This window comes from Tachypleus tridentatus, chromosome 7 (genome assembly GCF_004210375.1).
Source record: "Tachypleus tridentatus isolate NWPU-2018 chromosome 7, ASM421037v1, whole genome shotgun sequence".
Taxonomy (NCBI): Eukaryota; Metazoa; Arthropoda; class Merostomata; order Xiphosura; family Limulidae; genus Tachypleus; species Tachypleus tridentatus.
The window spans coordinates 58,274,075-58,290,831 of NC_134831.1; the positions used below are offsets into that span (position 1 = coordinate 58,274,075).

Sequence of the window (16,757 nt, forward strand, 5' to 3'; positions counted from 1 at the left end):
TTTTATCTGCATTATCTAGCATTTTGACAGTAAGTGACAAAATGTTTGAAAATTTCGCACAATTTTTTTTTGTGTGTGTTTTTACTGTTGTTAACGCCATGTTGCCCATGGTATGCCATAGGTTCATCTACAGCCATCGTTTATGTATTGTACCTCATGATATTAAATGTATTTATCTTGAATTATCCTAAAAATACGTTTTCCATCGAAAATCGTGTATTTAAAAACATTATTTTTACATAAAACTAAGTCGTTTAGTTTTAAAGGTCAACTTGTTTTCAAGGCAAAGGTCGAATTAACGTTTGTTTTTAAAGTAAACTGATTCTCTTATGTTGCCCGTTTAAGTCTGCAGTCTGTTCATTTTACTTTGAATATTACAAATAATCGAATGGTCGGAAATGTGAACATTTCTAACGTTGTTTCAAGCGATTAATTAGATGATATAACGAATATAAATCAATTATACACTTCATACAAGGGAGTTACTCTGTTTTATCTACATTTTATTCTGTAGTGATCATCAAAATTTCCAACAAATATTTGGTATAGCTATCATTTAATTCCAAAATAGTAAAAACTACAACTCTCAACTCGAAACAAAGTAAACTTAATTATACATCAGTTACATCTTCAAGAATTACACGATCTGACAAAATTTATTTCAAACCTCTGGTTAACCCTACTGCAAAATTTAATTCATAACGTATCTATTCTTCATGGTTTATTTTTTAAATTATATATACAACTGCGTAAGTATCTAAGAAGGCTTAAAGAAGGTGAGATACCTACAGTTGTATGGCTTATACACATGTGCTAATCCAAACAAACAGTGAAGAATAAGTTACATTTTTAGTTCACTATTATCTAACTATTTTAGTTGTTGCTGTTTCTTTACCAGAACTGTGAGTACACTAAACTCATGATGCAAAAAATGGTTCAAAAAAGTGTAACTTCAAAAACATGACTTCAAATCAAATTGACATACCTGATATGTCAAAAACATTCCTGCACACAAAGTACAAAAACTTCATTTTTCAGACTATCCTTCAGCTAACCTTCTTAAAATTGAAGATTTAGCAGGATAAATTATTTGTATACATATAAAAAACATTAGCTAAAAACTATTTAAAAATTTATGGCTAAAATCGTAAAATAAGATCCGTGAATAAAGACTTCTCAATCAAGATGAACGGACCTAAATAATATATGTCTCTATATATATATATATATATATCTATGTTAAATGTATATACATATGATTAACTTTTCATTTTGAGCAGCCAAGTCTAATACAGGGAAACTATACCGTATTGAGCCTAAATTATTAATTTCAAGGACGAAATGCAAAAGATTAAACAAACATCGCTGTGCGAGTTCTTTTAAAAGTTGTGTTGCAGAAAGAAGTTAACTCTATCTTGCTTTCTTTTGTTTTGATTGTCTAGAGATGGATGGTGTTACAAATGCTTTCCATGCACATTATAATTAATTCAAACACAGTTGAACTAAGTGTTACTTGGCTCTTACTCTAAAACTACCATTTATAAGCACAAAACTAATTTATGGAAGTTGAAACTTTCTTTTTTAAAGGAAGAGAACTTATTTGAGTTTAACATGTGAAATAACATACTAAGTGCCACTACAAAAAAGGCGTGGAAGGAGTTAAGCCTTGTCCTTGTTCCCTACTGCGGTGTACAATTCCTACAGAAGTAGCTAAAAAAACAGAAACAGCTTCTCCAGAATAACACGTCAAATATTGTTAAAACTGCCGTTAACTCTTAGTCACTAGTCTACTTCTTAAAAAAAGAAAGAAAAAATAGCAACTCGATTGTAGTCTTACATTATAATCATAAACAAGAGCTTCCGCTGATAGTAATTTTTGATTCCAGCTATCAACAAATCCCTTAAAATCGACCATAGTCTGACTTACTGAGCTTCAAAGTAGCAACAAGCCCCTTGAAGTCAATTATGGTCTGACATAATGTTATTTGTTTCTCAAGTGCATCTTTTTTGATGCGAGATAAAGCAGCGTGATCGAATGACAAATTTCCTAATGTAATAATATTGGATCTTGGTTACTACTGTTACGTGAATGTAGGCAGTTAAAATATTACTTATTCGAAATTACAAGAATGTTTAAACTACGAAGTAAGTTTCATTTTTGAAAATTTAATTTCAAATGTTGCTAATCGACAATTGTAATACAAAAGCAAGACTTTTTTTTGCATTACTTCTAATTAAGAACAAGTTTCAATATATTATGTCCTTACGTCCAGCTACAATTAAGATTTAATTCAACCTCGATATCTCGATACACATGGCAAATTTACTATTATTAAAAGGTAGTTTTCACACGCAAAGCCTGTGCAAGACTACAAGTTCAAGCATGTAATGATAAACAGATACTATGTTGTAAAACACCTGTACAAGGCTTGTAGGAATAAATCGCACTAATCAGTGCTTAAATCCATAACTTATTCTACAAGTAACGCAGGCTGAACCTAGACAAATTCAAATGACGAAGAGGAAAATTCGATCGTAGTTTTTGTTGAACACGTCCTATTACATGGAATATTGGGACAGATATTCAAAATTAACGAGCTAATACAATGTGGTGGCTCTTAATCAGTTACAGTACTTTTAAACGAAAAGTTTGAGCATAGAAACGGAATGCTGTGAAAACAACAAGCCCTTGAATACAAGCTATTTCAATGCGTAAACGGTTCTCTACTGAGAATTCCTGCGGTTCTCCTTTCTCTGCAACGAATAAATGTTGAACATATCATAAAATGAAAGGCACATTTGGATGGGTAAATGGATAAGAAGGGAGCGTGATATCATAAATTGGGACAACGCTGCACTTGCTGCTTTTCTAGTTCCCCAACTGCAGCGTCTACTAACAAGTACAAACAGCTGAACGGATCTTCCTTATCTTCGCCAGGTGGCGTAAGCGGTGGAGTGTTGGGCTCGGATTCCCACGGGTTCCGTTTTGAATCTTCAATCGTATTGTTGTAATTTATTGTTGAACCAAACGCTTTCGAATCGTCGTTTGTTTCGCAGGTGCTGGCTGTGACCGAAGGATCGTATTCTGTAACGCTGTCGTAATTGTGAGGATTTACGTACAAATTGGTGTCCGAACGATCACTCGTTGGTGAAACCTGCATTGGTGACGAGCCTGTGGAAGAAAAATCAGAGCTCACTGACCATTTTCCATTCACGAGTTCTTGCTCGTGAGACTGTTGCCAACGTTTTGTCAGTTTCAAGGGGGAGTCGCAGTCTTTCAATTCGCAATCAGACTGGAGAGAATTAAGAGGAGAAACTTCACTCAAACTGTCTTCACTTTCCACATCAGTGGCGCTATCATCGGTTGCAGAAAAAAAGGACCGGAGAGGTTTGGCTAGCCTGTCATGGTCAGACTTCTCTGAATTTTCACCGTGGTGTCTTTGTTTTACACCGTGGTTTTTGTGTGAATAGCTTTTCCTAGTTATTGTGTACTGCAGTGGGTCGTGTCCTTCCTTCCGGATCAGATCTGGCAGAATGCGACGCCTGGCATTTATAAACCAATTACAGACCTGCAACAGACTGAGATTGGCCTCCTTAGAGAGAGAAAGTTTTTCCTGGTCAGAAGGATATGCATTGTACCGATGTTCATACAACCACATTTTTAAAATTTTCACCGATTCCTTCGGCAAGTTCCCTCGACGCTTTCGGCCGTTCAAGTTTGAATGCTGAAGTTCAGGCTGAGGATAAGGCATCGTATCGTTGCAAAGTTGCATCTTTAAGTGCTCCCGACCTAGAAAAAGAAAACGTTTCGGTTTCTTTAATACTTCTTAAGTACAAGTTGGATATCTTGTTTAATGTTCTAAGCGGAGATTGGTAATATTAATCTACGAGAACTCTTAACTCAGATAATGAGAGTGACGTGTTTGTTAAAATAATTACCTGCTATGTAAAATTCACAAAAAAAGTGTTTTTTTTCTATTTACACTATTCATTGGAAGTTATACCTTTATACAAACAAACTTTAAACAAGATAAACAATTAGCATAAACGTATAATAAGCCACAAAATATCTCTTTCGATAATAACCATTCAAAAAACTAAAATCTGTAATAAACCAGTCACGCATAACTTATTTCTTATACTGCCAATGATTATGGTTTACAACTATTCATTTTGTTACAAATTACAATACAATATGGCACCTTTTCAATAGGCTTATTACTTTTTACGTCTTAACTGGTATTTTGTTTTTATAATGCTTTAAGTTGGCATGATAAATTAACCGGATTAAGATAAGAAATAACCGATACCCACAAAACTTGTAGTTTTCAGAAACAAATTCACTACCACAAAAAGAAAGGTGAGAAATCGGGGAAGTTCGAATTTATTAAATTTACTTGTATTGCGTGCTTGCTAGGTAGGTATGATTCAGTCGGAAAAAACAATGTCAAAAAACAGTTTTTATTATACTATTTACTTATATTAATTATACTTAAAACCCTTACCAAGAATTGCGAACCATTTATATTTTTTGTATACAACGAATATATTGTACAAGACATTTATCATTTGTCACTAACCCACACTAATGTTCTTTGTTTTGTTTTTTTAATGTGCGAAAAGTACTTGATCAACAAATATACTTAATTGTTTAAAGTTTGCACCAAATGCATTAAGAAGAAAGTGCATTTGTAAAATATGGAAAAATAATATGTAGGACTGAAAGAATAATTTTTAAAGAGGTGCGCATATATATAAAGGTTTGTTTTTTTTTGCGCAAAGCTACACGAGGGTTATCTGCGCTAGCCGTCTCTAATTTAGCACTAAGACTAGAGGGAAGGCAGCTAGTCATCACCACCCACCGCCAATTCTTGGGCTACTCTTTTACTAACGAATAGTGGGATTGACCGTAACATTATAACGCCCCCATGACTGAAAGGGCGAACATGTTTGGTATAACAGGGATTCGAACCCGCGACTGTCGAATTACGAGTCGTGTGCCTTATCCACCTGGCCATGCCAGGCCCACATCAAAGGGGTCCCAACTTACGACTCCAGTGGGAAAACAATATTCTGGAAGAAATATTCCATTGGAGAGGGGGTGGTCTTATTTCTAGTGATGCTCTTATATTTGTGTTATTATTTTGTTTGTTTGAAAATGCTAAGAATAAATAATTAAATGTTTTTTTTAACTCACAGTTTGGGAACTGCTGTTATGATAAATACAGGAAACGTTTTATTTAAAAATAACTACCCCTAGAATTAAGCGATGGGGTCACAAAACTACATATAGGGTTTCTAGACATTGTGTAGGGTAGTGTCCTTAATAACAGGCGAAATAAAAGTGTCATACAAAGAAATTTAAAACACCATCAGTACTGCAAATCCTTTTGGACACAGTAATTACTACTGGAGTTTCCCAAGTATTTGATACAGATAGGAATTACAGTTTTACTCTATTTCTAACAGTTCATTCTAACAAGTGAGGTGATAATTACTCAACATAATGCATTATGTTGAATCCGCCAGTACGAAAACGAAGTCGGTAATATGAGGCCTAGATGCTTTCCCCCACCCCAACCTCAAAAAGTAGGGCTAGAACATGAAACTTAGTTGAATGGATGCAGGGGCGTAGATTTTTTACACCCGATGGGGGGAGGGGATGATTTTTGCAACCACTTATGTGGACTGTTCAATTTGCAAATTGGTAATTTCTGATTACGTGAACCTGAAAGCTGTAAACATGCAGTCACATGTTCTTGCCACGATACTTGCATGTATACTTAGGCCTACTGACTGATACTTACTTACTATCGCTTAGATCGAAAAGCTTAGACGCACGCCTATATTAAAGATGTACATTTCGGCTACTGAAAAAGCCTACATCTAGGCCTAATTATGTAATTCGATTGGTAAGAACTCGAGAATCACAAGAACAAACACAATTTGAAGGCCTGTGATGCAATAAAACAATTCAACAGACCAAACTGTAGGGAGGGGGGAGATGATTTTATGCACCATACCCCCCACCTAAAATTAAGGGGGGATGCATACCCCCATCTCCCCAGGATCTACGCCCCTGAATGGATGGAAAGAGCCTGTTACAGAAACAAGTATAGGGGACGACATTTCGAAAGTATTTCGCCTGAGGACGAAAGATTTTCAAAATGTTGTCCTAACGCTTGTGTTTCTACAATAGGCAGTTGTCATCTATTCAACTAAGTTTCATCATGAATACTCTGTCTAAACAACCTATTAATGAACAGAATTAACACAATTATTACACATAATACATAACGTCAGTTTCCAGTCTTTATTCTTAATTTAAAACGATGGATTTCTTTATCAGAGTTGGTGTCTTCACTCAAGTAATATCCCTTCAACATTCTAATATAATGTTTGAAGTAAAAGACTAACAATTATAAAATTAAAACTTGTATATCAATACTTATACTTATTGCTCAGTATAGAGTCTCATAAGCAACTAAACACCCACATTAAACAAACATGGAGTATGAAGTTCTTATTTATTCATTGAATATTAATCAGATTCAATCAACACTTAGAAACATATCGACTAAGACTTCGATGTACTAAACCGTTAAAAGAAGTTAGACAGCAAACATTATAAGCAGAAGAGGTTTTTAGCACGAATAACACTGCATACCTCACAAGATAAACCAATGAAAGGAGGATGAACGTTTACATGACATATCAGAAGTTCTTAACTGGATGGGTAATTTGCTGTGTCTCCAGGACAACCTTATATACTTTTGTTTAGTTTTGAATTTTGCTCAAAGCTATACGAGGACTATCTGCGCTAGCCGTCCCTAATATTGCAGTGTAAGACTAGAGGGAAGGCAGCTAGTCATCACCACCCACGGCCAACTCTTGGACTACTCTTACCAACGAATAGTGGGATTGACCATAACATAACGTCCACACGGCTGAAAGAGCGAGCATGTTTGGTGTAACGGGGATTCAGACCCGCGACCCTCGGATTGCGAGTGGAGTGCCTTAACCACCTGGCCATACCGGGCCCATATACTTTGTAAGCTGATGTGCGTGGCTCATAAACGTGAAGCATTCTTCGTTAGAGAAATATGCATGCAAATTATCTTTAAATAACCGTCAGAGAACATTTAAATACAAATAAAACAATTTCTAATGTTCTCAATCATAGGAGAATATATATGCCACTTTTTTTTTTATTCTTGCAAAGAATTTTGGAAATTTCACGAAACTCACAAATCTCGAAAAAGTGGTCATGTCCCCAACCATGCCTTTCTAACAGTCATCACGCACTCTTAAGTGTCACGTAAAAACTCAGCAACATTTCAAAATTAAAATTAGCCCTCCATTTTTTCTACAATTAAATTTGACTTAAAACTGATTTTGTAATACTAATTATCAATGTTATTAACATTAAGTTTTGATACATACATTAAGGTGTTAAAAATTATAACTCCTACATGTGTGTATATGCATTCGTATGCGTCAAATGGACGTATCTGACAACTTAAATATTATGTAGAACGAGTTATAATTTTATAAAAAAAGAATTGATTTTTTTTCTTTTAACATAGTATTCCAGTTTGATGCGACTTCCCTAGATAGATGGACTGTTTCATTATCTTTAAAACTGACAATACGGTCTCCGTAAACAAACAAACATTGGCTTTTTGGTTGAACGTACTAAGTTTGTTTTAGCAGTCTTGGGCAAACACTATTTGATCTTTAAATGTGTTGGAATATTTAAAACATTCGAAGGTCGGATCAATTCTCTCATAACATTTTTTTTTTTTAAGTTATCAAAAAGAAACGCTTCTTCGATCTTGCTCGTTTTCACGGCAAAACATTTCCAAAGATATTATAGTCGTTCCAAACTTTTGTAACTTTATATTAAAATATTAAGATACATGCATAGAGACAGAATATCATGTTTTTAAGAGGGGATAAAGACTGGACTACGACGACAGATGTTTTGAGAAATCTGACACTCGTCATATTAGTTCCCTTGACATCAGATCTGAGTTCATTTTAATAGGTCTTTACTGAATCGTGTTGAATATACATATAGAAAATCTGCATTATGTTTTCAGCAGCTAATAGAAACTGAAGGTCATTTTTTTTTAACGAGATACGAGCTTTGAAAATATGTGCTAGATCATTTGGTTATCAGCGCCCTCTTGCGTTTGCTTGGATGGCGAAGTTATAACTGGAGAATCCATTGAGTTAGGGCAGTTTCAACTGAGAATAGTTAAACATCGATTTTCTTCATTACTTCGATAATACATATATATTTATTACAAGTTTCCAGAACACACACTTTGTAAATGTATACATTACGCGTCCTTTCTATTCTCTCATGCACAGACGTACGAGGTTATTATAAAGTTAGTCGGTTTATTCTAGCATCCATAACTCAGCACCGTAGAGCTATAACATTTGGTAAATGAAGCAATTAGATTATGGGAATAAAGATTCCAGTGTAAAAGTAATTCCCGGTAGGGGACGCTATAACGTAATTTGTATACGATGACTGTATAATAACAGCACCAATCATATCTGAATTTATTCTGCCATTAGAAATGATTCACTGAAGTTTACACCTCTGATCGTACGACTTTTTCAAGTAAGGTATTATAATAAATGTAATAACCCTAGTGCAACACTAAGGTAATATGTAAAAACACTGAACTCAAAAGACCTGCAACAACCAAGCGAATTAGTTTCTGATGTAACTTGAAACATTGTGCTTTAAAGGACTCTTCATAAAAAAAAAAAAATGGAGCTACATCACACATTGTCATGACACTGCTGAATCATGCTTCGTATGGTCAACTATCAAACATTTCAACGAACATGACTAGCACTATCTCCAGATATCCTCCCCTACTGATTTTCGGGTATGGTTTACCGTAAAGCGCAACTGAAAGGCAAACAGTATCAAAAGTGAAAGCAACACTAAACGTGAGTGGTGATTAAACTGCACATTAACATGTTGAGGGTGCACATTTTACAGTCGGCGCCTTCTGGTGATATTTTTGGCACTGGAATCGTTCTCCCCACCGTCGCATTACTTCATTTGTTCTGTAAAAGGTTAGTTTGCAAATTGTGGACACTAGAAAGGACCAGCTAATTTCATAATAGGTATCTGCGTGAGCGCGGGCACGAAAAACTTGTGGAAGAGTGCAGCTCGTAATTTTACAGTAATTAACCTAAGTGAGTAGAACGGTTTATAATTTTTTTGTCTGGCTAATAACTTGAAATACGCCTCAGAATGAAAAGCTTGAGCGCATGTTTACATATAAATAAATACCTGGAGACGAGTAACTACGTGTCTTAAACGGAGAGAAACAAAAGCTGGCATAAAGGTTGTAGAAACGGGAAAGTTCTAGACAACTTTTGGTATTACGAGAGGAAGTTACCTAAAAACTTCAACACACTATTTGTTGAATATACTATTAAAAACTGAATCACAATAACCAAAATATTCATATTTCTCATGTTTTTCAGTTGCTCTCACTGTGTACGTAAAGCGCGGTAGCGTATTTCTCTGCAACATCGGGGTCACATTAGTTTGTTTGTTTGTTTGGGAATTTCGCACAAAGCTACTCGAGGGCTATCTGTGCTAGCCGGCATAACTGAGGCATGTAACTATGCCTTTTATTTCTAATGTATGTTCACAATATAATAACTGAACAAAAAACTAGTTACAGTTTGTGTATTACGACTTTTTTTAGCAGCACATGTTTATATATATATATATATATCCAAAATTTAAAAGTTAAAACTATAAGAATACGAAAGGAGGTGTTACAGGGAAAAAAAAAAGTATTAAAATTTGTACAAAATAGGTTTATTAAGATGTAAGGTACATATTTAATTAGTCGGCCCTCTGGTGAGTGGTTTAGTAATCTGCCAGCGAGAGATTTATCCCCCATCTCCTCAACTAACAAGAATAATAATAATACTGTTTCAATGCGACTGGCTAGTGATTAAGGGTTAGGCTATATTATACAAAGGACCGTTTGCCCTCTTTAAAACCTGTACCTAGTAATCAGGTCACTAATGATTCACAAAATGTTTTACCTGAGAACCATTTTATGTGTCTTAAGACTGTTTTAGGCCTAGTGTAAATCTGTGTAACCCAGATACGCAACTCGCTGATCTTACACATAAATTAGGTATCTATGCAGCACGAGATTGCATTACCTCACTTTGTCTTCACAACTCTCCAAGCATCTGAAATAAATAAAGCTGCAAAAATCTCAATTCTTCCAATGCACAGACTGCATCAATATCCGAGCTCCAAAAACTGGTGTAGCCAGGAAATACTTGCCTTTGGGCAAAAGTTCAAATACCTCTAAGTTGGAAAGTTTCTAGTTCTTGACATGGCTAAACGTAATTTCCCGTTTACTATGATTCAGGTTTAGGTACCGACTCCACAATTCCTACGGAAATGTAATATATCTCTGAACTTGTCCAATTAAAAAAAAAAGTGCTTTTTTTTTTTATCTGATTATACCGCCTAAGGCTAATGCGCTTATACACGACTACACTCCCAAAAAATCCAACTGGATTAGCAAAGACTGCATAGCCCAATCCTAACAGGACGATTGAGGTTAAGGCCCCTGTTAGCTATACTAATGACTCTCAAGTGCCTGTAAAACTGCTTAGCTCTCATTACAACCACATAAAACCTCTAAAGCTGCAAGACCGAGACATCGCCTCACATTGATATATCCAGACTCAGTCTGTTGAGGGCCGGGCATGGCCAAGTGGGTTAAGGCGTTCGACTCGTAATCTGAGGGTCGCGGGTTTGAATCCCGATCGCACCAAACATGCTCGCCCTTTCAGCCATGGAGGCGTTATAATGTGACGGTCAATCCCACTATTCGTTGGTAAAAGAATATCCCAAGAGTTGGCGGTGAGTGGTGATGACTAGTTGCCGTCCCGCTAGTCTTACACTGCTAAATTAGGGACGGCTAGCGCAGAGAGCCCTCGTATAGCTTTGCGCGAAATTTAAAAACAAACAAAGAAAGTCTGCTGAATTTCGCGCAATCCTACTCAGCGCTATTTGCGACAGCCATCCATAATTTAAATTACAGAGTAAAGGCTCGACAGGCAACACTACTCACCGTCAACTCTTCTCAGGCCGAATAGACGTTGACAGCCATTCTTATAACGCACCCACTCCAAAGTAGGATAAGTGATAGAACCTCAGATTCACAGTATGACACGCTAAGTCTACAATTTTAATCACTGACATTCCTGTCTCATCAAAAAAAGAAAAAAAAACAAGGTCGTTTTAGACATTAAGTTGCTAATACTTCGAATAATTCAGTAGTTAGAAAGCTGTAAATTAAACACAGTAAAAGTGGTCAAAATGTACAGTTTATCCTCATAACTAATTATTGCATTTTAATTAACACTTTCTTATAGAATCATAAAAACTGAAAAAGGCCTAAAGCTTGATTTTTTTTTCAGTTATTACAAAAATCACGACTAACTATTTACGGGACATCATAGAAATAGTGGTACTGAAATGCGATAGCTGAACCTTGTCTTTTCCTGCTACAACAACAACAAACTATATTTGTTACACTTCAATGTGGTGTACAAAAATGTTTACTATAAGCCTTACCGCATACATCTGAAAAATAGGCTAAACTGAAAGTGTACATCATCCCCTACTTAAGTTAGTATAGTTGTGGCTGCAGAAGTTTCTATAGTGTATTTATCTTTATTTTAAATTTATACATGTATAAATTTAAGTTAGTGAAATAATTAACTAAACTATCTGAACTGGTTGCAATTTCAAATTATTACGCTCACAAAATTAAATACTTTCAGAGAGAAGAGATTCTATTTAGTTCACGAGTACCATGGAGAAACTTGCAAGATGCAATAATTAAAAGACTTTTAAGGTAAATATCACCAGTAAAAAAACTTGAGTGCACAACACTTTAATACTTATTTATTCAAAACTGACGTCACTATTTTTTTTTTTTTTTTGGGGGTAATATTGGTGTTTATTGTCTAAATACTAATTATGGCATATGTGATACCAAAGTTCAAAAACTGCATTAAATCTTTAAATATGCGTTTTCAAGAAATCAAAACGAGACGAGAAAATGAAAAGATTTGTTTAGAGAAACAAAATACAACATTTCTAATAACGATGTCTATCAGTAGCTTTCAAACACGCATTTATTTTAGAAGTAGCAAAATATATGGCTAGTCCCTTATTTCGCACCCTAGAGTGACAATTTCTGATGAAAAAGCAATTGATCCAAAGTCGGGTAACCAGTCAAAGTCCACTCAACTTTTCGTACCTCCGGTATCTCGAATAATATCAGTTTTCATTCGTTGAAAAACAACTTAATAAACTAGATGAAGCATCATCACTTATTTGTTGCCATTCGTTGCAAACAAGAATTCAGCAGAGTAGTTGTTTGCAACGAGCACGCAACGCTTGCGATAGAGAATGACAGAATAATACCATTCTGAAACAGGTGCTGTGCAGGCATTGTTACACACATTGTGATGTATTACGCTAACCTACATTGTGAGATGCAGCTACTATTCATAATTAAATTCTATAGTAAAACAAGATAACCCTTATCAAGTTGAAACTCATAATACATACTACTAGTGACATCTACTAGTGGACTTTATCATGTTAATATAACAGATACGGTTTGATTCAAACTGATATACTCGCGATTTTCTTTTTCGGAAATATAGCTTTGTCTTACGAAAGCCACTCGAAACTACGTGTGGATAAAGTAACGGAGGCGTATCAAGTTATTTCTTCGTCATTGGCTACTTCGAAAGTAATTAGAGAGTGAGGCGAGAGAAGATACAGGCCAATAGATGTCGTATGGTCGTCAAATATCTCTGGGAATTAGAGTATCAAATTACCAAACAAATTGTAAACCATTGCAACATTTTCGTGAAATATACTAGTTCAAAACGTAAACTTCCTAAATAAAGGCGTGTTTCTCGAGCAAATTAAAAAAAGTTTAACGTTATAACATGAAAATAGCTTTCCATACACATAAATCTGACTTTTAAATTCCATAACAAAATTTAACTGAATAGGATCAATTGATAGATACTGATGTACGAGTAATAAATAACGTAATATGTCACCCGCTCAGATATGTTCGTAAGTGTTAAGCATTTGGTAAGTTCAAAGGATTTAAAATATAATTCCTATTGGCAAATTTGTGTAAGGAAACAAACCACGCAGAATATTACCTTAGTAACTGTTTTTTTGTAAATATCTTTTTAAAGTTACTACAACAACCCATGATTTCAAGGTATCTAGATAAGGATTCCACGTTCATTGACCTCTACAGTGCTTATTCTAACATAGGTTATTATTACTATCAATGACGCATTTTCAAGGCCTTATTTTGTTAATGATACACATGTATACACATACACTCAAATTATTCTAGTAAGCAGTATTAATATAGTATTAAAATTAAATTGAATATGCAAATAGTTAAGCCAAAATAGCCATAGTGTAAGCCCAGCACGGTCAGGTTGGTTAAGGCGTTCGACTCGTAATCCGAGGGTCGCGGGTTCGAATCCCCGTCACACCAAACATGCTTGCCTTTTCAGCCGTGGGGGCGTTATAATGTGATGGTCAATCCCACTATTCTTTGGTAAAAGAGTAGTTCAAGAGTTGGCGGTGGGTGGCGATGACTAGCTGGCTTCCCTCTAGTCTTACACTGCTAAATAAGGGACGGCTAGCGCAGATAGCCCTTGTGTAGCTTTGCGCGAAAATTGTAAACAAACAAATCGTAAATTGTATCAGGACTATATTTTGATATTGTCGTTTCTCAGGGTAATGTGATGTCCCCGAAAATTAATCGCTTTTAGGAATGGTATGTAACATCCATATTTAACGCAAAATATTTACACTTAATAATAAATATGTATTCAGATCAGGTATTTAGAACTTGCCAAAATAAAGACATCTATTGTACTTAATGGCATCAGAAGACAAAGAAATGTAGATCAATATAGAGTACCAGGACCATCCAGAAATACACGTGCAACAAGTCGTAACCTAGCTGCGGTAAGCAAAGTACGGCGTCTCTTAACAGATGAAAATCTATGAACACAAAAAACAGTGAAAAAAAAGGTGTTGCATCACTATGCAACATAATCAAGAAGAATAAGTCGCATGCCATAAGTTGCTTATACGACACATCCAGGAAAGGAATACCAACTGCAGAAAACTGTTGGAACTGTACCTACAGCCCGAGGAAAATGGGTAGCACTTGGTGATACACAAAGTATATGTTTACACTGACAATCGTAACAAGTATCGTTATGAGTGAAGGTCAAATCTCCATAACAAGTTAATTCAAATTAAGGGGTACTTATAGCTAGACGCAGATAATACCTATTCAATAAACTGATTACATCTTCAGGTACTGCCTCTCAGTTCGTAAATATGAATTTATTACAAAATGTTCAGTAAACACTTTCTCACAACGCAGAAGCTCCATAATGTTTAAGTTTTTTTTACACAAATATTTATTCAAGATCAGAAAATAAAGTGTTCAGCAGGTGATCTTATTGGCTGTTCGACATTTGCACGGGTCGGATCAACCCAACTTTTAAGATAGAAAATTGAAAGCCAATCTTATCTATCAAAGACTGCAGGCCACGTTTGTTAAAATGGGCGAAATAATATTGAACTGCACTTAAGATGAAACCTAAGTATTCATTTTAAAAGGGATTTGTTGTTTTTTCGACATTCAGCTGCACAAGGGTAATCTACCCTTAATCTTGAACCGATAAACAAAAAAAAAGGCAGCAAATTAACAGCACCAACCGCCAACTCTTATGTTACACTGATCGAATATTGGAATTTGACCATCACTCTTATAATGCATCCACAGACGCAAGCAGCAGGACTCGATTTTGAGGCAAGAGAATGACTTCATTCACAGTCCAACGTATTAACCAGTACGTCATATCTGAACCCGAAAAACTGTTAGGAAGTCCACTGGAATTACAACTGGTTTTATTACTTTTCTGTCAAAATTAAAACAATTAGCGAAGAAACAATCAACTTGATACAATTTTAAGTAATTTCACAAATACTTCAATAAAATCAAACTTTTAAAGTTAGTCATAAACCAGAAAGAATAATTTCTATTATATATATAGGAGTAATTAAACTTCTGTATTAGTTACAACGCTTTCCTTTAGAATAGGTTCTATAAAATCACAAAATATATACCATTGTTAGCACTAAACTTAGTTTAAGACCATTTCATCTAGATATCTCAGACAGTTTAAAAAATACGATGTAAAAATTAAATACTCCAGTAGACGTCAATCGCAAGGATTTTTAGTTTGGTTGTGAATACTGTCTGTTCATTCATACAAATAACGTTTACAGAAATAAACCAAGTTCGAATCATAAGAATGGCTGCAACAATGATAGAGTTCGCTTGAATTACCGAATTAATTTACATGTAACTCTTCATACAGTACTAAAGCTCGTATAAACGACACTGCCTCAACTGCTTCTTTCTGATTATTTATTAATTCACGTGTGTCTGTAGGAATAGATTTTAAACACCTATTGCCAAACTGATGGCACATTTAGTTATTACCTACTAACTATAATGAGAGAGTAGAGAACAGTTTACAGCTTGGGTTACTGCCAGACTTCAAGTTGACGCTGACAGTCGGCAAGTGAGACATTCTAAAATTTCTCCAGAACTTTCCTGGCATCTAGGTCAGTAGGGCAAGATAACACTTGATGTTTGAATCAATTCGCGAGAGACAGAAAGGTGAGCACTCTGGAAGCTTGAAAACAAACGCGAGGATCCTTAATCCTTTGGATTTTCATTTGTTGTTAAGCGTAGTACTGCCCATTGGGCTATCTGTGTTCTGCCCGCCGCAGGTATGAAAACCCTATTCTTAGTATTATAAAAGCTCTAAGACTTACTGCTCAGCTAAAAGAATTCGTCCTTTGAAACCCAAACAGACAAGTTTATTTTCATACTGCGAGCGTTGTTGTGACCCTGATGCAAATATAAATCGCTTGACACATGCTGGCAGCCGCCCATAAGATTTCAAAAAGTCTCGATACTGATGGAATGAAAGGTATTGACGAGAAACTATGGTTACAATATCAAAAGGACGAAGACTTGAAAAAACAAAGAAAAACACTGATAAGTCTGCTGAAAACTAGTACAATAAATGTAAGTTATCTCTACGCGTATAAGGCATAACTGCACTCTAAACCTTTGCGATAAAACAAAGTATCACCTTCCACGCCTTCCCACTCGAAAAACAAATTCATTGTTTACCTTAATTTGGTGTGCGCCTGTGACATTGTATATCAGTAAAACAAGGAATTACAGAAAGGTAAACAAGACGTTTATATTAGTTGGTGATCACATTACTATAAAAAATTGCTGTTCCTAACTGCCACTAACAATTTATACGTAAACAATTTTGTCTACCAACAAGTTTTAAATCTCGTGCGCGCGAGCGTCTGTGTACGGACTTAACAAAATTAAAAAAAAAAAGAAGAATTCGGTTAATTTCTAGTCTCAGTTGAATTACCTGTTCATTTAAAACCAGCACGAAAACACTAATAAGAGTACATATACAACTCGTATAAATCCAATCCTACTCTACAACCAGACATTCCTACAAATAAACAAAGCATGCATACAACATATCTTATTGCTGAAAACATACCGAAA

General features: G+C 35.3%; 1 protein-coding gene across 13 annotated transcripts in view; it reads right to left on the reverse strand.

The window, feature by feature from the left end:
• Nucleotides 1-482: 482 nt before the first annotated feature.
• The window catches only part of LOC143255743 (uncharacterized), a 51,219-nt gene continuing 34,944 nt past the window's right edge, over nt 483-16,757 (reverse strand). For 12 of the 13 annotated variants that reach the window (XM_076511901.1, XM_076511902.1, XM_076511912.1 and 9 more), the window contains one exon: nt 483-3,790. In XM_076511901.1, coding sequence (XP_076368016.1) covers nt 2,835-3,790 — 956 coding nt within the window. In that variant the 3' untranslated portion in view covers nt 483-2,834. Of the gene's footprint in view, nt 3,791-15,653; nt 16,065-16,757 lie in introns of those variants that run through there. The other variant, XM_076511909.1, reaches the window with a different exon arrangement.